Here is a 26,542-nt window from a genome sequence, read left to right as displayed (position 1 = left end):
TATTGAAAATTGTCACACAATATATACATAAAAAGAAATACAATATATAAATAAAAAGCTAAATGTACAAAACGTACGTAATAATGTCATAAATCAATTACATATGTTATGAGGATACTGCACCATGCTTGGGCCAAACATTATTGTCGTTCACATAATCATCAGACTTGTAATATGCCTGTAATATATCTTTTATATAATTTCTAAATTTTTTGTCCGGCAAATCAAGAATCCATTTAGGCAATTTGTTATAAAAACGGATACAGTTCCCAACAAAAGACGTTCTAACTTTGGCCAACCGATGCCCGGGGACAGACAATTTATCTTTATTACGTAAGGCTCTATCAGTATAATCACCAACTTTTTTAAATAAGTTTAAATTTTTCCGGACATGCATAATGTTGTCAAATATGTATTGAGAGGGTAAAGTTAAAATAATAATATCTTTAAAAAATCTCTAAGGGAATCCCTTCTCCTCAAACCATATATAGCACGGACAAACCATATAACCATATATAGCATGTCAAAAAATTGTCATACTTTTTTAAAACCTACTGCGCTGAAAAAGGGATGCAGGTATACAAAAGAAAGAGAAGTATGGACTTCCTTTTCAATTACATCTGCGTCCTTTTCTATTTCAGAGATAGATAGCAATGAGCGTAGACTCTTTAAGAGGTTTTAATGAAGTTAATTCTGGATTAACGATCAATATATCTTACCATGTTTGTGATTGACCGGAATTTCAACGCACTCGCTGTCCTCTGAATAAGTGGTGAGGCTGCCTTCGAAGGCGATGGTGTAGTTGTCCTTATTGGCTTGACAGGTTAGGATGAGGTCCTGCTCCGTAGGCAGCTCGCAGTCGAGGCTGTCCACGCTGAAGTGGACACCATGGATGGCTTCTTTCACGGGGGAAAACAATAGCTCAGACTTGCATATCGACATCGTGTTGATCGAACCGACGGATTCTTCTCCCTAATAACAATAAAATAGGTTTAATTTTTGAAAACACAGGTTAATGTTAAATAACATTCAAAACTTAATAGTTTCCCAAATATGAGTGTGTGAGTGTACATGTAAAATTAATGTTAAATTTCATGCGCTTGTAAATATATTATTTTTCGTATTTTCCCGATTCACTTTCAACCGCTAAAATCCTTCCTTAGTCATTCTGTGTATTTACCGCAACGAATACTACGAGTAAGTTGGAGTAACATGGTTGAACGTTCTCAGTATAGCAGTATTTCGAAAGCGCATAAACATTTACGTTTAGCTATAATTCGGGACGCGGATGTAAGATGTATCTAATTTAGAAACTGCAGCTGGCATGCAACTAAACTTATTTCAGCTATCATTGCAATTTATAAGTAGGTATCTAATCTATGTAGCACAATATTTGTTATTGATAGGAATTTTTATGAAGAATTCCTTATTACTGATATACATATACAAGTATGCCAGTAATTAAGTGCATTATCGTATTTTGTCACACCAATTTTTCTGACTTCGCTTATCTTGATTGAATACCTATTTCACCCATGACGAAAATTGGAAACGACTCTTCTGTCTAGCATATAGCTTTTGCTTACACGACATTAGCATATAGGTAATATTATTGTTGCCTATCTAATTCCGAGGTTAGGTCCTTTACTCGCCTCGTACGACATCCACGGTCACAGAGGATATGGAGCGGTCCTATTCCGGGGCCACCTCAATAATGCAACGTGGACTAGGGATATGCTTTTTTGTTTTACTACAACATATTGTAGTAAAACAAAAAGGCATATCCCAAGAATATAGCATGTTAAAACATTTCGTGGCAAAGACATTAGGGTTACTCGAATCGAAGTCACATAACAAGAGTAGGTATTAGAGTGTAGTTGATATTGCTTTATGAAACACAAATGCATTTAACACTGCATGAAAGGATGTTCGATGTCACACCACAATATGGCGGCCAAACGGGCGCGTTATCATGTTATTTCTTTTCCTGCTGTAAATGAGGTCACAGAATAAAAATAAATAAAATGATCATTCAATGTGCAATAGATATCATTGTTTTTTCAGCAAATTAATAATAAGATCTTTTGAAATGTGTAAGATCGATGAGAAAAATGAGGGTAGATTAGAAATCAGTGATTATGAAATTGCTGCAAATGACAGTGTTAAATAAAAACATCAAAACATTGCATTTAAGTAATAATAACATTCAATAAAGAATACAAGTTGTATATAAATGCATAATTTTAGTTAGACATTAAGTGCTAATGAGGAAAATGTGTATTACGATTATTCTATTTTGAGCTTATCTTTGAGTAGTTGACTCACTGAATAACATCCATTGTAGGAATCCCAGTCGTACTCGGTCACACCCATTTTTACTTCGAACAATATCCCCCACTGTCCTAAATAGTACCACTAAATCTATCACTACTATTCTGATATCTATGATCACTACACTACAGCCGAAACTGTCTGCACATCGCAATCGACACTAACTATAGGAGTCCGATTAAAGTTCACTGCGTCCTCAATTGACACTATCTAACGCATACACAGTTATCAATAAGGTTCCTTGAAGAATCACTCAAGCGGAAATGGCATGTGATTGGATTCATTGCAGAAGGTGCACAGCACAGCACTCCCGAGAGCCCCGAACGCAACTGGGGCCGGGAGTATTAATTTTAATATTAGCCACTGCATACGCTTCTCAAACTTCTTTCCACTTTACGTTAAAAATATTTTTACCCTAACGACGTCTTATCTGCACTGTGACCGGACCGCGAATGTTATCAAAGCGAAATAATGATTCATTATTCTGGGTTCTGAATAATTGCTAATTAGCGAGAAAAGCTATTAGTTCTTATTATCTATCGATGAGTGTTGTAACACTTTCAAGGTTGATAACAACGAGAATGCATTATACATTTAGAGCATTACATTTTTTACAAGCCCTTGTGAATTAGGAGATGATTGTGTTAAGTTTCGAAGCGATGGCATAGTTTGAGAATAACTGGCGTACAGGATAGACTTCATTGGCAGCACACATGGTAGCCGGGGCCACACATATTAACAATTAAATATAGCGCACCCACACACGCAAACCGAAGGAGGGAATGACTGTATGACCGGAGAGAATAACAAGCATGGGTTAAACTGATTGACGCAATTCTGTACGTTACACACACTTGAACAGTGCTCTTATTTTATCTTTACTACTGGTGTGGTGGGTCCCGAGGGACTCAGTGGCTTTTGTATAATGCCAGCGTTAGACTATCGGCCATGATCGAGGAGAGTTGAAGTACATTGCTGGTATTTATGTGCGTTTGTACAAAGCTCACATTCAAATTAATCAATGTACTCGATCCACTACAATCATGGCCGATATATAGAGGTTGGAAGTTGCTAGTTGTGAATGCGCGACAACGATCAACTTTCCTTTCGTATCTTGCGTTAGTGTAATCCGCTGGGCAATAGTTAATTGAAATAGCGTGACGGTTATGTTTTAATTGTCTTTAAATATCCATTTAGTTTATTGACAGTTATTGTTATAGGGTGAAGTTAAAGGTAAACCTATACTTAATCTAGAAAACGTAAGTAAAGTTGTGCTACAAAATGACTTAAAGAAAGAAATATAATCGAGATACTAGCTTAATTAAAAAAATATTCGATAGCTTCACGTTAATTTCAAATTAAATCTATTTACTGGGGAAAAAAGAGCCACGGTATTCTCTCTTATCTGTGCGATTTTCCGGTTGCTTAAGCGTCGGAGCCCAGAGTCCGCTGTCCTACTTTTCGTCTCCATTTCGCATGGTCATCAGCATCGCTAGTTGTCAGACCATTGGCACGCGTATCATCCTTGACGACAAGGCATGATCTATGGATCTCAACGCATTCCTGAACCAGGAACCTGAGTGTGATGTGTTCGTGGATGGATGGAAGACGCTTGTCAGGAATTGTTTGCAGTATTTAGGATGATAATATTGTTTCTCTAAGAATTTTTTTTAAGTGCCTATTTTTCTTACTAAATACTTTAAAAGGATACATATTGTGTACCGTTGTATTTAGCTAAATAAATAAATGTTCAAATACATTGTACAATGTTTCTAATGGTTCTGAACGTTAAAAATAAAAATACAGTAACATTTAATGAATATTATACCTACAAGATGTGATACCTAATGTAAGATAACTGAGAGAATATGTCTATCGTCCATGTTGGACTCCGTAGTTATTTTAACCCATGACAGTGAGACAGATTTTATTACAAAATAATATATGTCGCGCCTAAACAATTGTTTAATATTTATTAAAATCAGTTATCACTTCATCCAAATTGATACACTAACGTCATCTATTGTGTGATATAAATAATTCTTGTACCTACTAGATCTTAATATCAGACAACGCCACTAGATGGCGCTGGTAAACAGAGTGAGAACAAAATTTAAAAAACTTTCCATTAGCAATATGTATATACAAAGATGATTATTTGGAATATGAATAAATGAAATGAGTGGAAAATATATACTGAAAAATGTGATAATGGTAACATTGCACATTGATTTGCTGCGAACCTGAAAACTATTGTTGATACTGACACTGCTGTCGAATTGAAACCGTTCCAATAAAGAACTGGAGACGCTGGCGAACATCTCGCCTCGGGGGTTACTCTGCAAGACATTGGGATAATAAATAATAATATGATAACTGAAAGTAAAAAGGATAAATAAATATACCATAACCACAAATATTTAAGATACTCTTATAATATGAGAATGTAAATAAGTGTGTAGTTAAATAATTAAAACTTGATGCAAAATGGTACTGGATTAGTAAGTCTATTAGTAAATAAGTATATATATGTGTTGCAAATAAGATTGTGTAATTTAAAATACGGTCAATATAAATATTAACTTGTAGGTATGGGTAAGATAAATCTCACCCATACCTACAAGTTATGTTAGCCACCAACGACGGCATCGACTGCAGTAAAGTTAATGCATAAGACGGTATAAGGTCATCCATGGGATGAGTGATGTCTGATGACCAAAGAGCCTTTTGTGTATGTGTTTGAATAATATGACGAATGAGGTCAGATTTCATATTGTGACTCAAAAGGGACCGAGAATGATATTTATCATTAATCTCTCGTTTTACGTTATTTGAATGTCTAGGCCAGCTGTATCCGAAAATGGAAGTCATATGTGTTTCGAAGAAATCCATGGAAGAAACTTATTGATTTTTTCACAGTTATCATTGGATTGCATTAATGTTTTGCAAAAAAAAGAAATAACGTCCGATAAGATAAATTATCAGATCTTTTTTTATCATAACGGACGCTTTGAATTTTAAAATAAAATAAATGAAAGTCTAATTTTAGCCACGCAAGTATATGACATCTCAAATTCCACAGCAACATATGCTTGACATCTTTTAATATACAGACGGTCAACATTCCCAGAGTACATTTGGGAGCAAAAAATACATTCGTAAATAGCCAAACGTATTTATGTGATATTCGTCTTGGTACCGTTGTGAAAGTTATTTCATCACATTTTTTGTACCTATTTCTGATGCGGTTTTCATAATTGCATACCGATATACCATTCGTATTTCCAGTTATTCCAGGATTCTGCAGATAAAATATAAAATGATTGTGTTGAAATATCACTGACAAAGTTACACACACAATATTCTAATTTTAAAAAATCCCCATTTGTTATTAATAGTATCCATAATAAATACTTTGAGCTTGACATATAAGTAACCTAGTACAGAATAATTTTGAAAACTTGAAAAGGAAACATAAAGTTTGATTATGGTCAGCATAATGCATTAACTGAGATGCTAATGCACCATTCTATTCGTGTGAACAATGTAAATGGGTCAAATATACATTCAATGCACCAGTCTCTATAAAATTTCTTCGTTCCACAAATTAACACCACGACAACGACGTTCGTGTTTTTAAATGTTTACGTCATCTGCAGTTTGTTAAGTTTCTTTTTGTGTAACATTCTTCAAATATAATTTGACTTTGGTTCGAAATGAAAGCTGAAATTATGATAAGATCATATGACCTCGTGTAGGTAAGTGTCCGTCGTCATTACAGCTAATTTTCAAGGACTATTTGGTACAAAATCATGTTAAAAAGTACGTGATTAGGTAGGTATTTTCTTTTTAATGAACTATTTTATTGCAGTTTCAGTTTATGTGAACACTTTGTTATTGATTTCCAGAAAAAGGAGCAGTCCATTGTCTGCAAATAGGTCTATACTATATAATGTGATCAATCAACTTACATCATGATTCCTGTCGTCAATGATAGTGTCGTGTGGCAAGTTGGCGGTCATGAGCAGAGCATGTATGTCCTCGGTCTTGAAGCTCTCCATGTCGGCCTCGGCCAGGTTGGCGTCCAGGTCCCGCGCCAGGTCGTTGTAGCGGGACGTGAACTCGAACCGGGACGCCAAGTCACTTATCCCCTTGTAGGACGCTGACACGGAGGACAGAACTGACGTGTGGTGGCAGGTGCTATCTCGAAAAATTGGGCTGGAAAAAACATTGGTGTTATATGGATGCCGCGGTTCTTGGTCTTTTAATCTCACTGGACCATGAGCTGAAGATGGATGCTTTAAGGCCGAGAAATACTCGGGAATGCGCGCGGTATTTTTAAGAAGTACCTTTACAACCATCATCTCTTTCTTATTATCTAATGTATCTTTCTTATATTAATTTCTTTCTCTGTATCTTTCTATATCTTTCTTATTAGTATGCTCTTATCGGTGAAGTATTCACTAAACCTCTCTGTTTTCATCATATCAGTTGCAAATGTTGGCCTCGGGAACTGACACAATGATGTAATGGGATAGAATCAAAAGGTCCATTGCTTACTTCTCACTGGTTACTTGTGTTTATTATTATAAATATACTATATTGGTAAATAATATATTTCTAAATATATATAATAATACATTATTTACTAATAGCATAATAAACTCAATATTTAGTGATCAATGCTTTTTTAAAAGTTCGTAAATATAAATGGCGTAATTTTCAGCCATTTCAATAACTAGTTCGTTCAACCAGATCGAATAATATTAATATATAGACTTGGATATATTGGCAAATTTTAAAATATATACTAGAAATTACTGTAACGTTCAACATGCCATTGTAGTCTATTGGATTCCATTGACATTTTGCGATTAATATCTATTCATGGTTCATTCAGTTAGTCATAGCATAAACCATTGAACCCAATTTCAATGCCTAGATGATTAGTCATTATAGGAAACAGGAAGAGTACTATAATCATTATCAAATGCAGATTCACTGGCCATACAAAGTCGTAAATCTATTGATATTCATCATGTATCTCATACAAACATTACATGTGCTCATAAACATTAGTATGGAAATATAAATGACAGGAAATACTGAAGTCTGGCATATCCCAACGTTTTTATTCAATCCTTACATAATTTGTAAGCAAATTATTTAAGAAAGGAAAACGCCCACCTTGTTTCGTCCTCTATTTTGTATCAGTCATAAATTTTGAACGCCTTATAGACCAATAATTAACTTATGGCTAGATTGTAAACAACAATTTAATAGAATTTCTAATTCTAAAAATATTTTAATAGAATCCACCTTTGAACAAAATAATAGTTATAAATTTTGCTAAAACATGTACAGAGACATTGCGTAGTAAATAACATTTAAATATAGTTTATTTTTTAAACCAAAGATTTATTGACAATTATGTAGGTATCTTGGCCAAAGAGCTTGATCATTGCCATTTTCATTCAACCATAAAACACCTAGGTCTATTGGCTATTGTCTGATGAGAACAAAAATAATTCAGAAAAACGCTGTTTTATGAGCACTTAAACATGATAAAAACCTTCATTAAACTTACTTATAGTCGAGAAACCAGAGATATCCTGAGTTGTCGCAGTGCGCGTCGAGGTCATCGTGCCCAGAATGCTGGCTGCCAGCGAGGCTGGTATTGCTGTTGCAGTCCTCGTCGGTGCCGGGGCTCGCCGCCTTCAGCCCCAGCCGTGGCGGTGGCCCTGGAAACCACATCATTTACAAGTTAAAAATCATATATACAACAGTTGTGAAAATAATAAAAAAATACTTGAGAAGAAAGAATCAACGTCTTGTAGATATTGGATTTTATTATGTGGCGAAAGGACTTATTGGATTGTGATTTTCTTATCTATTTATTGCCACATTTTAGTTTATTTATCCATTTCGATTTGTTTATTTTGTTTATTATTAGACTTTAATGATAAAAGCCAAAGTAAATAAATTAAATTACTAATAATATTATAGGTAACATGATCGGCCATTTCACAGTGAGACTATGATTGGATGATTAACCGACAAGGGAGTTTGTCACATTACAATAAATTAAGAGTGAGTATTGCGTATTAAGGAAATTGTTTTATTCGATGTCGTTCACAAGAAGAGATAGATATAGTCAAACCGCTTTACAATAACTTTAAAGTTATTTTACTTACATAATTATTAATGATAGAGACTGAAAAATACAAATTGTGTCATTGATGAGCCTGTAAAGCGTTATTTTAAACTGGTTTTAGTACATCGAGAAATAGCCACTACATCCATCGCTAGTTTACTTCGTGATAACTCACTATGCACCGACTTCCTGTGCTCGGTGCAACATAGTATGAATTACGAGTGTAATTTTGAGGCACTTTACAAACTAGTGATAAACACCACGGCTACTATAAATACCTGCTAAGCCTCTGGCGCCGCATTAGGCCGTCAGAGTATTGAGAAAATGCACTTTTAAAGTATATGTTTATGCAGCCAGGGGCGTGGGTGGCCAAGCCGAGCTTGTCCGCGACGAACCTTTTAGGGCATGTTGACGTGCATCCAGAGAATGCACGAGGAAACTACGCAACCGAACCCACAGCATCAACAAATCGTTCGAGAATTTATTGTCTTATAATTTAGGACACCATAAGGCGGTAAAATTTTATCGACCGATAAAGTGTGTGGCTGGTATGTGATATTTTTAATTAATCACAGTTTGGACGTGTAATCAGGAACTCAATTGGGGTCAATAAACGTCACGGTTTATGTGTGTATAATGTGACGTAGACCGATCCTAAGTGAGGCCGGTTAGGAGATATAGAATACAAGCGGGTGAGTCACCACTGTGAGCCGTGTGACTGGTCTGCGAATTGGTTTTGTTTCGAAGTTACATTATCCTTACTTGTTTACATCATGATATTCATGATTCACGTTCCTTGGTACTGACACCTTCATACGAAGCCTCTCCTAATCATTACAATTACTAGTCGACATCGTTTACTGACACATCATCAATTAAAATTGGATTGTTCATAGGTAGCAGTTTTCACACTGTAATGCGGAGGGTATAACTTAAAGTCTGGAATAGGTTTCATTGCGATACGTTGTTTAGAACCCAAAATATTGACAATATTATTCTGCAATAAAATGACCGAAATTATACATTGATTTTTTGCGGGCGAAGCCGCGGGTAAAAGGAATGCAATTTTAAGTTATTATTGGAAGTAGTAGGTACCTAAGTAACCAACTCAGAACATTTTCTTTACTTTATGAGCATTGACATGCAGACATTCTATAAATATAAAAATTATATTGTCGCAATCAGATTCTTGGACTGGAATATGCGGTGATGTAACGTTAGTTTGGTTGGATTGTTTTTCCACATTCATCGTATTCAGCACATCATCAGAATTTTACATTTGTTACTCCTAAGTTAACTAATGCAGAACGAAAACAAAAACGATAGTAGAACACTTGGGCGAATAAATGCTAGGTGTAAAACAACCGTAATAAGAATATCTAAGAGAGCCGTATTTTAATTATTAATATATAATTCTCACGTCACATTTTGTCAATTGAAGCCTATGTAATGAAAATAAATACAACTAACAAACAAGTGCAAAAATCGATAAAATGTTCCACTTAAAGAATTAGTACCTACCAGAGGATGGTCAGCATTGGCAATAATGATATATATGTTAAATACTATCGTTTTTCTATATGACCCTTTGTTTCCCAGATAAAAATAAAAATATGACTATCACTTAGACATAAAGTAAGTCTTCTAAAAACGTATAGGTAGGTGTAAACGTATAGGTACTTGATGATTTCAAGAACTATGCATTAAATGGAAAGTTGTATATTGCTGATAGAGTATATTGGCTCGACTTTAAATACATTAAAGATACCAAAAGAAAAATTTATTACTCGAAACCTATTTTTAGAGTAAAAGAAATGTCAAAACTATACACTACAAATAGTATAAAGTATTTACAAAAAAGGTGCTTTAATTACTTTCATAAAAATATATGAATGAGCTATATTCATATATTTTTATAAAAGTACTTAAAGCGCCTTTTTTGTACCTACATTGCAACCAAAAATATTATTTATTATTATCTATTCAGGCAATATTGTCATAAACAAAATAGCACAAGAAACAAAACATGTTTGGGCAAAGCATCAGCATAGGTATCTCCACTACACGCAGACTGGCTTTTAATTAATGACAAACATTGGGGAATGGTATAATTAACGTATTGTTTATGTCTAAAATTCTCGGAACTCTCTAGGGAAAGTAATTCCAAATATTCGTGCATGTTTTGATAACAGTCTCCCCAGCTAATCAATGGCATAGAGCCAAAAAGTTTTAATGCCATTTTCCTTATAACCACGTCTGTGTTCCCGTTTCGAAAAAGAAAGAAATCGTATCATGAAACTGCGTAACGTGTATTAACCGTGTTTTAATGTTCATCTGTTATTTGCGGCCAGTCATCGTTTGGATGGTCTATTTTGTCGTGCTGCGAGGGAAGTGACATTTTTCAAAAGGATTTAAAGCGACGCATCTAGCTAATCCCTTGGCTAATAATAAAACGGATGTCTTATTAAAAGGACTTATTCATATTGGGTTCATTGAAGAGATATAGCATGTATATGTGTTATTAAGGACGCATAAGTATCCAAAAGAGTCAAATAGACATATTTTACGATGTCTATAAATACACATTCGATTTCATTATTACGTGTTTCGGTCAAACATTATCTATTATTAAAATTACCGCACATATTTCTAATCTTATTGCAACAATCGATTTCATAACTAATACATCTAGCCTGGTTATACATCATGAATTAAGTTATAATGATCTGCAAGATGGTTTAGGTAACCTGCGGTTCTACCGTCTTTAGCGCCAACTTTTTGCAATATTTCACAGACAATAGAATGCTCATGAGATCGACGCTGAATGGAGGTCGACTGACTACTACCACAAACTTTTATTCATTTTTCAATGCCATTTATACTGTAGTCTCATTTCGATAGTTACCGAACATCAATAGCTTGGTAACGGTGATCATGACTAGTTTTTATTATGAGCGACTTTTCTATCTATGTTATCTCTTTTTGCAGTGTAAAGTAGATAATCTACTTCTTGAACTTTTAAAATGAAAAATTTACCTTGAGTTTTGTTTGGGACAATTAAAATACGGTTCAAGATTTTACGTACGAAACTGACATTAAACAGACAATATTTATCTTTAACCTTTGTATGGACAATTAAAACAGTTGTATAAAAACTGAAATATTTCAAAACCACATTGTGGGAATACAAAGAAGTAATTTGAGGCCTCGTTTAATTAAAACATGACGAATCCTTGTAATATCTCCACCATACTATCGGCGAACTCAGACAGACACTAAAATAGCTTAGTTTGTAAATGAGTTTCTTTAGAACGCAGGAAAACACCAGTAAATGTACGTAGAATGCTTTAATATTTGGCTGTTGACTGTTTGACGATAGTGTGGAGCCGACTTAAAATACAATTGCTACTCCGAAAAGCGCGCAAGTTGGATCGATGGTCGAATATTACTTTGGACACCCTTGGCTACTCACACAACCTTTCTTTGAAGTCACGATGTGTACTAATGAGTTAATTACGCATTAGCATTCACACAGCGTATACATAGCGTAACAGTCCATGGACTAAGCTTCTGTCATTTAAGTCCAAGGCAATGATTTACTACTGGCTTCAGTCCTCATATCAATGGCTTATTCATATTATATTTATATATAAAATTTTCTAGAATATAATCTTTAGTCATATACGACCTTTATTATTCCTTAATGCAATTCTACTGTTAGTGTATAATCTGTTCTTCGTATCCGTAAATGCTTAGATTACATAGTCCTTTCTAATTCATAGAGAAAGATGGTAAACAATGTAGACGTGAGAATGTTAGGGGTAAGCACAGCAACCTTTCACCTCCCCCGCAGGCAAGCCAAATATGGCTGGCGCCTGCGCTGTGGACCACCGACATGGAGAAACGTAGTATTCGGAGAAACCGTGCCAGGCATTGTCAGGTTACATGCTGAGAATAGGGCATGAAGCGCTGAGCCGTAGCACAAAGTAAATGTTGGTGCCATTGCGTGTCAGCAATTCGGCAAACTACGCGATTTGCAAGAGAATACTGATACCAAAGAACTTGTGTCAATGAGGCCAGTCGTGTGTCCTACATAGTCATTGAATGACACCATGCCTACTTATTTGCTTATATGTTTTTATTTTCTACAAAAAGGAGAAAAAATTATTAAGCCGACTAAAATATCACAACCTATGAGCATATATAAAATAAACAAATTCAATTCTGATGACAACAGGTATTTCCAACAAGTCGCCCTAATCCCAAAGATTGTGAAGAAAACCATTAAACTAAGGAATTCAATCATAACATTCTGATCACAATAAATGCTATAATCCTATGAAATCAGATTACTGACCCTCCTGGTTCGAAGCATATTTCAACGGTGAGGGCAGATGGGTCCTTAATCCGGAGTGCAATCATTTTAAAGTCATGGTTACTTACGGCCTCGGGAAATAATCGCTTCATGTTAAATATTACCTGTCAGTTTTAGTCGTATAAAAACCATAAAATACCAAAGAGACTTATTAAAGCTATGTATGAAATATTTCTAGTTATGAAAGACGTCTTTTAAAGTGTTAATAAAATAAATGTATTTTAAGACTCCTATATAGATTGGGTCTACTGGAAGAGATTTCATTTGAAATAAGTAGCACCCTTGTACTCATTTTTATAATGTGATTTATATTTTAAGTTTTTTGTGTACATAAATTGATAAATAAATTGCATTTTGATATAAATAAAATTAAAAACATCGCAATGACGAATAAGTCAAGTTAAAGTCTAAATGTAGAACTGGCTAATATTAGCAGTAATCTTAACAAGAATCTGACTCACACGAAAATCGAGCAACGTAACCAAACAGACGACAATAAAAGGAAAAAAATGCATGGCGCCTGGCTCTGCTAATTTAGCTTGGTATACGACTTTGAACATAAATGAAAAAAATATTGTAAACGAAAATAGGCTCTCTCTTCGAGTGCATGACCAATGCTCTAATTTTACAGAGTACATTGTTGGAAGTACCTAACCGCTCGGTAAACCATAATTACTTACTCGGTCAAACCATTAAAGCGTGTAACAAGACAAGATAGGCACGTAGATATATAAATCGAAGAAAACTGATTTTACTTTTACGTAATATTAATTTGAACATTTACAAAGTGATTGAGAGATTTACCAAGTGATTTGAGGTACCTAAGGTTTAAAGAAAGTGTGAATATAGTATGTTATTGTTCGATCACGTGCTGTGAAGTCTAGGTGGAACAATAAATCAAACAACAAATTAAAGCGTGGGACAGAAACACCTACAGAATTTAGTTACATCACAACAGAGAATGATATGTTGTTTTGAGATATTGGCCAATTTATAATTAGAGTTTTAAAAACTGCAACCCACGTAGATTCAGAACAACGACCGGTTGAAGAAACCTTGAGCGCGACTTTGTACGACGAGTGAGCTAATGACTTGACAAATTATGAGGTACACGCTGCAATGAATCAGATTTTGAGGAAAAATGCACAGCATCAACACTTCATAAATTACCAATTCAAGAAACAACATTAAGAAAATCATACACAGTCCACAGTCAGGATTGGCAAGATACTAAGAATAGAAAATGTATCACTCCAGGGCTTCATAAATTCGATCTTATTCATCGTACTCTTAATTCTTACATTTCTCATAAACTTCTTCGATCTATTGAACAGTATTGTTAGTGTCGGTATGTTTGCAGTGTCATTATCTGGTGAAGGTGCGCGTTGTAAGCAGGTAAACGGGTCATGAGAAAAACTCGTTAACACCAAGTTTTTACTATCTCACTTATTAGGAGAGAAAGAAAACCTACCTAGTTGACATTAAAAACACGATTTCTATCTAAGAAGCTGAAAACAAAAACAGGGAAGTTTTACTATTCTTCTTTCTTCATAGTCGTATTCCTCATGGCTGAGGGTCGTGGTTATTACGTGAAATTAAACACACATGAAAAAAGAACAAAGAACATGAAGAAAGTTGTTAACTTTCTTGGATTAATGGAGTAGTTTGCCATTGCTTTCTCGATTTCACACACAAGTTAATAAGAATCTACCAGTGTGCAGGTTTCCTCACGATGAGATCCTTCACCGGAAGCAAGTGGTGGTCGATGAGAACTACTATACATGAATTAGATTGATATACAAACTCATGTGGCACGAGTAGGATTTGAACCTGGGAACTTTCGATCCACAGGCGGGCGTCTTAACCATTACACCACCACCGCTTCACTATTAGAGCGGTGGTGGTGTAATGGTGTATATAGAGCTACAATATACTTATGATTTACTACAGAGAACTAGTTATAACTTTATATATTTTTTAAAATAATAAACTAACTTGTTTATTTTAAACGTACCTGGATATTATGGCAACACTTTTCATCTCCAATTGTTACGAATTTAGCAATAGCTTTGTATTTGTATAAGTGGATTTCGTACCTGCTTTGCTAAATTCTCCAACTATTATTTAGAAATAATTAAAATTAATTTTGTTTTCATAGTCATCCATAATAATTCAATATAAGATAGATCACAAAATTTAAAAATTGTTGATGAAAGAAGAAACTAGAAAAAACTACATTCTCCCAGTGTCGAATATGCGGTTCATACATAATATGAACCGCATATTCGACACTGCTAAGAAGAATCGATGGATAATCGAACATCAAAAATAAAAGAAAATAAATAAATCGAAAATAAATCGAAAATAAAAGAACATCTAGTTCTTTTATCACCTGTAGAGTGTCAAGTCTAAAAGTGTGGGCGGACATGCATGTATACTATGTATAATGAATGACACTCCGACACATGGAAGCACGGATGAGTAATAGAGTGGTGATCGGCAACCTCGAAACAGTTACATTAATGTGACGCCAATTTAGATGCTGGACTAATGGCTGCTTCCTTTTGCAACGCCTCTTTTAGAGAATAATATCGTCTGTATATTAGTCACCACTTTTGTTTTAACAATTCAATATGAAGTACGATTAATAGCTGTTGACTGATACTTAAAACACGACCGGCAGAGATTTTATTTTTTAAATAAGTACTCTATTATAAAATAGCTGGTTTCTATAATTACTCATCAAAAAACTCATTCATGCAGAATGCCTCGGAACTGGAATGTTAATAATACCCACTGCTAACAGACATGTGACAGCTAACACAAAATTTATGTTTATCCCATATTGCAGGCCGAAAAATATTTTAGTACTGGAGAAATAATCAAAGTTTTCTGTCTCATCGAACAATATCAACATTATTGTTATAAACAAGTTACAACAATAGGATTGGTAAAAAAATTGCTGTAATATATTGTAGATAGGTTAGCCAGCGATCGTCTACTTTATAGAGGCGTTCTATATAATGCATAGAACTTTTTTGTCACAAATGACAAGCAAATTTCATTTGTTTAATTATGGAAATGAAATCAAGTGCAACATTTACACGGACCAGCGCAGGCGCACCTTCATTAGAATACAAAAGGGGTTCGTAGGTACGATCGATTTCATTGTGCGTATGCCGTGCGTTACGGCTCCTAATGACACTGCACTTTCATTGTCTGCTGAATCCATTATAATCGATCCATTTTTCACAAAAAAAAAATACGTAGTTATGACTAAGGTAATTAACGTTGATAAGCATGGCATGATAAGCATGGTAATTAAGTGACGTTCCATGAGTTTAAATAGGGTCGATTTTTAGTTACGTATATTTTTGTAAGTGATTAGCAAATCAAAAACTATTCAGATAAAAAATAAAATCACATAAAAACCGTACATGAAGTATATACAGGAAACGTCACTATACACTCACATGTAATAATTTATTCATGGCCGACAGTCCATTCTTAAATGTAAAATTGCATGTTGTTTTCATTGTAATATTTGATGTTTCTTATTCTCAGAATCACACCTTATGAAAAGTCGTCAATGTCCACAATAATTGCAAATAACTAGTTATTACTCGCAACTGATATTATTATGATAAAGGAAATATTCGATAAAAGTACATAATAAACACTGTAAAAGCAATTGTAGAAATCAATGTACAGGAAAGTAGATCATTAACAGCTGTGCCGTAACGATGACGTCTATGTAATTTCTAGCACTTCATATCCGTTGATGTTCCGGAACGCGAGAGAGCTATGCACGAATCGTGAAATTATCGCGTCACATTTAGCGAAATGGCATTTGATAAAAATATATTAGAGATGTGGGAAAACCTTTAACAAGATCTCGAATGTTATTTCTTTTTGTTCTGGCTTGTGTTATTCAGATATCTGTCCCTTATCTAAGCTAACTTTAGGCAAAGTTAAAGCGCATAAAGTATCTCTAATTGTACCAATAAATTACAAAGCAACAGAGCCTGCAATATTGCTACTGGCCTTGACTTCACTCGCGAGCACTGGCGCCACTCCGCGGTCGCAGCCGCCGCCGTCTCTTTAGGTCTGTTTCATACTGTTATCAAAAATTTGACAAATGTATAAAATATAGCAGATCTCCTTGAAGTTGGATTAATGCAGTTGGTAACGTAACTTATTGTAATGGTCAAATTAAATCCTGCTTTAAGGATGCCTGATTTAAGGAGTCATTAAAGTCGGGTAAGGCTCAACGGAGTCTAGTTTTCAACTTGAAAGTTCGTCTTTAAGTACATAAGTACTTACATACGATCTAACTTTCTTTATCTTTTCATCTTTATATTCATCATATTTACATATAAACGAAATTATAAGTAAGGCTAAGTTTTACTATTCATTATGTTTGAACAAATAGACGTTTTTTCTTTCTTTCTAAGAAAAAATATACTTTATAACTGTACAATGACAGTGTAATTGTAAATTATTGAAACCTCCAAGTTGTGGACATCTATTGATGTAGACGCTAAAGCACAATGTCAGAAAATTACATGTAATATTGTAGTATTCCCTTTACAAGCTCACCGCCTCTCCCAGATTATATTTAGCATTGCCCGAACGCCATGTAATTTATAGTTCGCAATTCACCGTGAAAAGGGTGCTAGGTTGCCTGATTGATTACTTTCCTATCGTTAGCACCATTATCAGCTTTTTCTTCATCATGAGTTAAGAAAACTTCACGTTTGTTGGTTGTTTTTGTTTGTAGTGGAACAAATTCCTACGCTTTATGCATTTGTGTGTTTGGATTGAAACAATTGAACAAGTTATCTCGGCGAGTTGCCTAAACGGTAAAACCAAGTCAATGACCACAGGCGCAACTTGACATGAGCAGTTAATACCGTAACGACTGATTTTGTGTATAACGTTGTTTTAAAATTGTGTAGTATTCAAGAACAAATTTGATAGATAAAATCTTCCTACATGCTGTGATCAATTCTTTAATTTAAAACCGACAGCTAAGATCTTTTCATAAAGTATATTTTATGATAAGTAAGAAATTTAAAACACTTTTCATTGAAACCAAAACTTGACGTTGGGTATTTTTTATTAAAACCATTTACCTGAAGTCATAATAACCTTAAAGTGCCTGTTAATTTTTGGCCAAAATGCCATTTCCTGAGTGTCAAGGGTAAATCCTTATTTTGTTAAATTTATTGTGTGCTTTTGAAGTAATAAGATCGAATCAGCAGTATTGCATGTGCAGTGTAGTTGCATGGTTCCGAATCGGTTCGTGCGAAAATCCAATTAGTCTGTTCAGCAACTTGTAATCGTACGAAGATTGCTAACTAATATAAGCTGTAGAAAGCGATTGAATTTAATACTTACAACTGGTAACTAAATATAATAATTATTACGTACATTTAATGATTGATCATGACGACGTCTCAAGAATTAGTATTATATCATATGAAAAATAAATATACTGTGTGAAGATTTTACCAAACAATTTGCTTGGGCAACGGAAATTATAAGATGCTTATAGACATTTGTACAATTATTCAGACAGTCTACTTCCCAGACTGTAAAGAAGCCTGTTAGCGTTCTTACGTGTGTTATATAAGCAGCTTTAGGCAAAATGGCATAGAGGTACATTTCCCGAAGTGCTTGATTGGGGATATAAATAGCTACGTCGTCGGCTGGTCGTCGTCGTGGACAATGGATGCCGGAGCCGAGCGCGTTCCATATGGATGAGCCGCTAAAGGGCATTCACGATAGCTCGAAATTATGACCCGCTCTATGGGAGCTTCAAACGATATGCTCTTTAATCTCTTTACTATTTGGTATTTTACTTCGTTTGTTATGACCGGCTTTTCTGTATCATATTTGTTCGTTGTATAATCATAAATGATTACCAAATTTACAAAAATAATGCTTTTCTAAAGAATTTATTTACTACTATATACCTAAAGCGCTATACGTAAAATATACCGTGCCTTTTTTTTTGCTCGACTTGCGGGGCAATGCGGTGCCCCCAGATCACCAATGTGCCATTGAGAAATTAAATAAATTAAGACCTTAAAGATAAAATGTCTTATTTTCTACTCAAAAGCGCTGTCTTAATTAAGTTTTGTAAAATATTTGTGTTAATTAAATTCACTGTTACAACGTTGCCCAAGATTCATTAATTAACTTATCACATGTCTAGAAGTGTGAATCAGAAAAGTTTCCATTTTGCAAAATAAATCAAGCATTTAAATATGGATCGTAGTATATTGAAAACCTAAGATAAAATATTAATGAGAATGTAGAAACGATCAAAGAAGGAAATAAACAATGAAGGAAATATTGATCCGTAACTTCTAAGTAGAAGATTCTTCTTCTTCTAAGAAGAAGCTAAACCAGAAGAATTATTTTGTAATAATGCTAAGCCTGGCCAAACTCAAAGCTGTAAATTCAATTTATTAATCGTTATGAAGTGGCATCTACTATAAAGTGTGAAGTGCCATGGAGATATGCAAATGGCGGATGGCGACTGGAGGGAATATCTGCTCCCAGACGTCTTATCTGGCGGTCGCCGAAGTATGTAATGCCATCGTTACGTGCTTGGCTTCTCATAAAGATACCAAGAATACGAACATATGCTTCGTATGTTCAGGGAATATTGCTCTATCATTTAATTTTCATGTTTTGAATGTTGTCATGACCTTATGACCTTTTAGTTCTCCGGATCCCGATCAGATTGTGATTCTATTTTTGTTCAATTATTTTTATTATCTCCAGGATCAAAGTTAAAATGATTTATACATTACATAGAGTCCTGAATATCATATAAGATTGTTTGATTTTCAATTTGGATACGTTGGTTGACATCCGAAAAATGTCACAGTTACACCATATCGAGCATTTGATGGTTCAACAATGGAGAATGTTCAAATTCTTCCAATAGCAAGTTCGGTTACTGCGTCGATAAATCAGTCAACGCATACAGAGAATAATATAAATCATTAGGATTTACGATATAACGATGCAGTTTGGTTTAGTTGGTTAAGTTTCACTTGTAAACGATTATTCAAAGAATTCTTTCAAAATAATTCAGCACTTTTTGGTTTATTTGATGCTTAATTCCAGGACAAACCATTATTTTTATTATTTAAAAAAGTCTCTTTACTATCACTAGTTTATTGTATTAGATGCAGGCAACTAGACTTTTTTACTTCTTTAACAATTCACGGATTATTTAAAATTAACTCGAGCCTGTTTTTAAGGGTGAGTTGCATTAACATCAAAGTTGACGATGCAACCCACCCTAAGGTGACAATAATCGTTGTAGTTGTTAATGTCGTTCAATAATGTTCAGTAATGTATGGAGATCAAGGCGATGGTGTATATGTAGGAGTCTCAGGTACTGTCGGCTTCAATTAACTGTATCATCTTGATCAATTAACTGGACGCTGTACCGCATGGACTCAGCCTACAGGCTCGAGCTAGTTGACTCGTCAGAGCAATGGTTCCGATTGCAATAACAAGCCACAAGCTTTGAGCTAAAGTATTTTATGGGAACGTTTGTGACTGGAGCACAATGTTTGTTAAATAAAAAGTTAAGGCTTTTAGATTTAGACATCATTTCTATGAAATTGTCTGGCATTTCAGTTGAAGTAATATCGCCTCTCCCTCCCAGATCCCCTTTGGGTTTAGTCGTGTTCATTGTTCTGCATATTATTATTTGTAATTTGTAAATGTAATTATGGGGCAGTTTGTAATTGGGGCACCATGTTTTATAAATACAAATGTTAATGGTCATATTTTAAATAATTTTAAGTCATTTAAATCATCATTTAAATTTACAGCATGTAGATCTTTATAATCCTTTTCTGTCGACTATCAAAACGAAAGCCTATCTGTAACTGTATATAAAGTTGTCTACTTTCAACGTAGCTGTTTAAAGATGAGGTCCAAAGCTACAAATGAGTATATGTTACATCATTTATTTAAAGAGGTTTCGAAAAGTTTTATGTAAGAAATTCCAAACTCTAAAGAGTTTGTGCAAAATCTGTAGATATGTCTTGTCTCTTTAATTACATTCGTGATTAATTGAATTTTGGATGCCATCTAGCCATGGAGACATGGCTCATATTCACATCATAGGGCTTATTCGATACGCCTAGTTAGTTCTGTTCCATTCTACTTCTTCCGTATATAGTTAACAGGAATGTATGTAGCCTAAGATTTCGCAGACCTGAGATCTCTTTTTGATACGTAGGCGAACCGGCCTGTACACTTTTACTATTTATTTTATCCTGCTGGCTGTGCCTCGTAAAATAAAGTGGAGGTGATTACTTTCTAGTAAGGACAGAGAAAGCTAATGTATGACTGGCTTTATTCAGCTGTATAAACGTAGGTGCTATTATAATTAGCCGAATTCGGTTTACAGTAAGTAATAAAAACTGCACTTATACATGATATTATAACAATCTTATAAAGACATTGAAATGCAATTAATAGATCCAGAGCTTTTGGTTGATTCCGAAGCAAGGACGAATATCGATCATAGATTTAAAATTAATTAATAAACTCTAAGCTAACGTTTTGTGTTTCGCAACTTCGTAAAAATTAAATACATTCTTAATATGATCCAAAGTAACCAAACTTTTAAAATTTGATGAGAAATAAAAATACTTGTATAAAACATTTCAAACATCTGCTTAGCTGTATTTCCATTTATTATTATTTCAATGTCTGTAATAACGTATGTGTGTAAGAGCTGTGACCATAAGATGTTATTTAACCAGTTTCGCCTAGATGTTCTATGGACCAATGTATAGATACGAGATGCGTTACAATGACCAGACAATGTATTCCGTACTTGTGGATAATTCATATGATACGCTTGTCGTTCGTCTTAAATATAAGTACAATAGTTAGTGACTTAACTAACTTCTTCACTGTTTTTGACGATTTTAAGTGTGTCTACAAAATTTTAAAAATAAAGAGGCTAGATAAGGTTTTATGCGGTTTCTTCTATAACCTTTGTAAAAGTTAAAATTATAACTTTGTTACTCAAATATAAACATAACTCGAATGTAGTTATGAAGTTTTCGCCTATAACTTGAATGCTTGCTTGTCTTAAAAATAAAAACATGGTAATAAAACCCAATTTTCAATTATCTCAAAAAATACAAAAACAGGCATTACGTACATAACCCACAGTAATGCATTATATAGTATTTCTATATCAATAATTTGAAGCTTTTCTCAAAAATTGGCAATTATGAGATAATCTTCAATCTATTCAGTTAGATGACTTGTTACCAAATTGAAGCCACACGATGTAGTAGTTCCTGATGCGGTTAAATCAAACATTTCGTGATAAATAATTAGGTCACATAAAACATGCAGTAATCAGACAGCACACGACACGCTATAAGAAAAATGTCGCAATGCGATATCACAGTTACTGCAAACAATTTCATAATAGAATTAAATCTGAAGATTTTTTTCTCAAGAATTTATAGGTTTACTTTATCAATAAGTTAATTCAAGTCACGTCAGATGCACTTTAGGTGACTTGAAAAAATCTGTCACCAGTGTTAGCAATAACACATTCGATAAAAGAGTTATTTACAAATCAATCGATCAAACCAAAACGAGACCGTAAATAAATGCATAATATTTTTTCAACATATTATGTATAGCTCTAATATAGTTGATTGTTAAATAAATTATTACTTTATAGATAGGAATAAGTGGTTAGACTAAAATGATACAACTGGTAAAACGAAATAGCATCTACGTGGGAGCCTTCGCCCGCCTACATACGATCTTGAAAAACATCCAATCCAATAACATAGTAATCTTATGAGCAATCGATTTTTGATATAGTTTATAAAACGAAAATCAGCAAATTCATTGATCAGTTTGTCGATTAGTATCTACATAAGATTAAGTTTAGTGTTTTATTTCTCTAAATTCAATATCTGATTATATTCGAAAAAAATTTTTTGGGGAATACAATATAAGCTGTAGGTGCTCTTGTTGATGTCCAAACTAAATACAAATATAGACATGGCAAAGGACCTCAAAATATTTAAAAGGCTGTTGATGTATTTTTGGGTTATCTAGCCCTACTGGCATACTTAGTTGTATGAAAATCCAGGTCATCTAGATCACTGATAATTTGCTACGTTAGCCTGTTTCTGCCTGTCACTGCCTCAGCATGATTAGGTACAAAAAATAGTGATCGTTGCATCATAGTTTCTACTAAGCTAATAATCGATAACAGTTAGTATGCTAAGCACGCGGATGCGATATCATTAATTCATTACAGTCGCCGATCGACCACGATTTCTATCGAATAAATCGCACGTCACGACTGCGTTTTGTGTCGGCTCGGATTTTGTCCGGTCCGGTCCGATGCCGATGGCTGTGTAACACTGTATTTTGTTATATAGTTGTAGTACATTATTAATATGACGACGTCAATAAATGTTCTATATCAAAGAATACTTGTTGAAACTGCTGTATCGGTTGCCTAGATTCAAAGTCTTATCTTGAAAACGTAGTGTATCAATTTTTTATCATTTTAAGTATTCCTACTTTATTTACGTATTAAATTATATTTTTTTATAAGAAATGAAAGCTAAAAATATTATTTTAACTGATTTTATATAGTTCGTTATTCGTTTTTAATCATAAAAAATATTTTAAAAAATATAAAAATCAATCTATAATCATTCAATAGAACGACTTTTGATCTACTTCCATTTATTAATGTGTAAACCGGAATCATACGAATTAGCTATGTCAACATCTATAGGTAACACAGATTATATAAATCTGTAAGTTGTTTTGAATGGATTGAGTTTATAGACGCGAGATTTTGTAACTAATTATTTAAGATTTCAATGTGATCGAAGCAACTCTGCCTGTCTCAAAGCAACCAAAGTTGTTTGGATTCCATAGAAAATATGCGAGAACTAAGGCCTCACATATTATTTGATTTCAGATGATAGGTACCAATAGTATACTATTAGTTGTTGCACGAAAGCACAGATTCATAGTTACCACATATTATAATTACGACTTTTTCATGGCTGGGGAAGCAACCGCTCAGATAACACTCAGTGACGAATAGTTTGCACCGTGTTCATATTGAAATTTAAGTAAATTAATTCAATTGACTATTTTTTCGAATACGAATTGATTAGAATTACGAATGAGACTTACCTTACAATAAAATATATTTTAAAAAAACCAACTCCAATCACAGCCACGCACCACCATCAAATAAAACTTACCTGAAACAAGACAAAAACATTGTAATCATATAACTTTATTGTTAAATATTTGTTTACTAGTATTTGATTAGCTTTGATTAACATATTACATTGAATGCAAATGACTTGCCAAGTCGATGTAATAGCTTGATAGAAAGTGGTTACGTAACATTTACACACAAAATGTCAAATTGGCTAGCTAATATCTGTGTATTTCGCATCGATAACCACAATCCGATTTTTTGATTCGATGTAATGCGTGACGTTATCTCTATGCACTCAATCAGTTACGTAAATTGATTAGACTTTCAATAATTGCGCCGTAGTGTTCTTGCATAACATCTAGAAAAATTTCCCAAAATATTAAAGTACTAATTATATCCGAACTAAAATTATCTATATGTCAAATATAATGTAAAATATTATATCAAAGTTATATAATTATCTAAATGTAAAATATTATATCAAAGTTATTAAATTCAGATCAAAGATTATTATTTATTCAAATATTATTCATATAGATCATAGATTATCCACAAGTTTAAAACGTAGTCTCTTATTTAACTCTATTGCCTATGTTGGATGCTAATGATGGGTCATGAGAAAATATCAAATCAATTCAGATTATAAAATCATCATCAATTTAAACACCCTCACTCGCGTATTAAGAAATCAGTACTCAGATCAGAATAGGGTTTAATAACAAATACAAATTAGTTAAACTAAGATTACAAAAATTAACTCGTATAAATTTACAAAACACTTACCAAAAAAAATATAAACCCTTTTAGTAAAATCAGAACTCTAAGTAAGAGGGTCGTTAAATCAGGGGAAACTTGATGTAAGAGAGACTAGTATACGAGCACTGTTTTGTGTCGACTGACTGAAAGACAACTATGTCCTTTGGAAACCAGGCACTCCTGTTGAAGGACACTCTCCATTGTGTCCTAGTTGCTCACCTCCTGCGTACATCATGAAACTATGATATCTTCACCGCCACTTTCGTCCTTAGAGACATGAGAATAAAGGAGAAAACAACACAACTGATGCAAGAGCAGCCACTGAATGTGCGGCAGCAGAGCATGAACCATGAAAAGACAAGGGAATGCTACTGAAATCTCATGCAGCTGTACCTATATAGTCCAAGTTTATTTGCAGTATGTAAACTCTAGATAACATAGTTCGAATGACTGCGTACTGCATTTATTCTAGATGAGTCACAGTCATATTGCAATGAATGTTTAACATTATTAGCTTCTGGTCTATTTTGAAGCGGTCAAGACCACCCGGTGTTACCTACTAATGCACCTAGCACATACATATGTACTGTACAGGTTATTTGCATAATAGAGAATACAGTGATATTATTTTTATCTGATACCTTCATTTATTATTAGTGACAAAAATTAAATAAATTATTACAGCCATACGTTCAAAAGCAAACAATAGTTTTAAAGAAGAAAAGAAGAATTTTTTTACCAATATTTTAATTCCACAATAAAGGCCCTTTATTACATCCAACCAATAACAACTCTGTTGCGTTTACTCAGTAGTAATTTAAAGCCCATCGGCAATTAAGAGGTTGGATGCGGGTGGTTAGGATGAATAGGCGTATTGACGGCGCCCGCGCATCGGATCATGGCAGGGACTCAATGCATCGTAATGTCTTCACACTGCCTGCACTTCACTGCATACTCAATGTAAACACAGAAGCTCATAAAACATCTAATCGCTTGACACTTTGATTTATAGCACCTACTTACTTTCTAAGCGTTTTAGGAGGAAGTCGTAAATCGTAAAATCGATAACATTCTATAAAGTGAAATTTCAGGCGATAAAAGGATACATAATCAGCTAATGGTAGAAGAACTTTTTACTTTTACAACTCTGCAACAGTCGTAAATATCGGTATCTACGAAAAATATAACCGACACTTTGCGCTTCAATATCGTTTGTAAAAAAAAATTAAAGAAAAAAAAAATTACAAAATAAAATTTTGGCAGGTGAACTCGTGTGCTATGCTAAGATGATACAGTATGAAACATCGTTTATTTACAGAACATCGTTGTTGAAAGCAAGTGCTAAAGTTGGCAATGTTGTTACATCTTACAGTGTGTGGTATTTCAGAATTTTTACAATCAGCATAAAAACTTTGAGTGATTTTGAATTACTTTAAGTGTTATCTGTAAATCTAGTAGTCATTATCAGCTGTATCATTTTAGTCAGTTATCAGCGTTATCAGCTATTATATAAAACGGATATTCTGGGTTAGTATTATCCGAATATTATACATTGTGAAATTATGCCCCTTATTAAAGTATTTAAATTCAGCAAACTTACTTGTTTAGTGTCTTTTTGGCATATATTGTATCAACCAATAAATTTTACGGCGTA

The 26,542-nt window shown here is 33.9% G+C and overlaps 1 protein-coding gene across 12 annotated transcripts in view; it reads right to left on the bottom strand.

Moving 5' to 3' along the window:
• LOC128672725 (uncharacterized protein) overlaps window positions 1–26,542 on the bottom strand; it is a 63,302-nt gene that overhangs the window by 12,796 nt on the left and 23,964 nt on the right. For 7 of the 12 annotated variants that reach the window (XM_053750059.2, XM_053750055.2, XM_053750056.2 and 4 more), the window contains 4 exons: window positions 7,919–8,072; window positions 6,303–6,549; window positions 4,575–4,670; window positions 720–972 (listed from right to left, as the gene is read on the bottom strand). In XM_053750059.2, coding sequence (XP_053606034.1) covers window positions 720–972; window positions 4,575–4,670; window positions 6,303–6,549; window positions 7,919–8,072 — 750 coding nt within the window. Of the gene's footprint in view, window positions 1–719; window positions 973–2,325; window positions 2,781–4,574; window positions 4,671–6,302; window positions 6,550–7,918; window positions 8,073–26,542 lie in introns of those variants that run through there. The other 5 variants (XM_053750065.1, XM_053750061.1, XM_053750064.1 and 2 more) reach the window with 2 other exon arrangements.

The sequence above is a fragment of the Plodia interpunctella genome, chromosome 9 (assembly GCF_027563975.2).
Source record: "Plodia interpunctella isolate USDA-ARS_2022_Savannah chromosome 9, ilPloInte3.2, whole genome shotgun sequence".
NCBI lineage: Eukaryota > Metazoa > Arthropoda > Insecta > Lepidoptera > Pyralidae > Plodia > Plodia interpunctella.
Note: the sequence above shows the minus strand (reverse complement) of the source record. Positions and strands in the feature narration are given on the sequence as shown.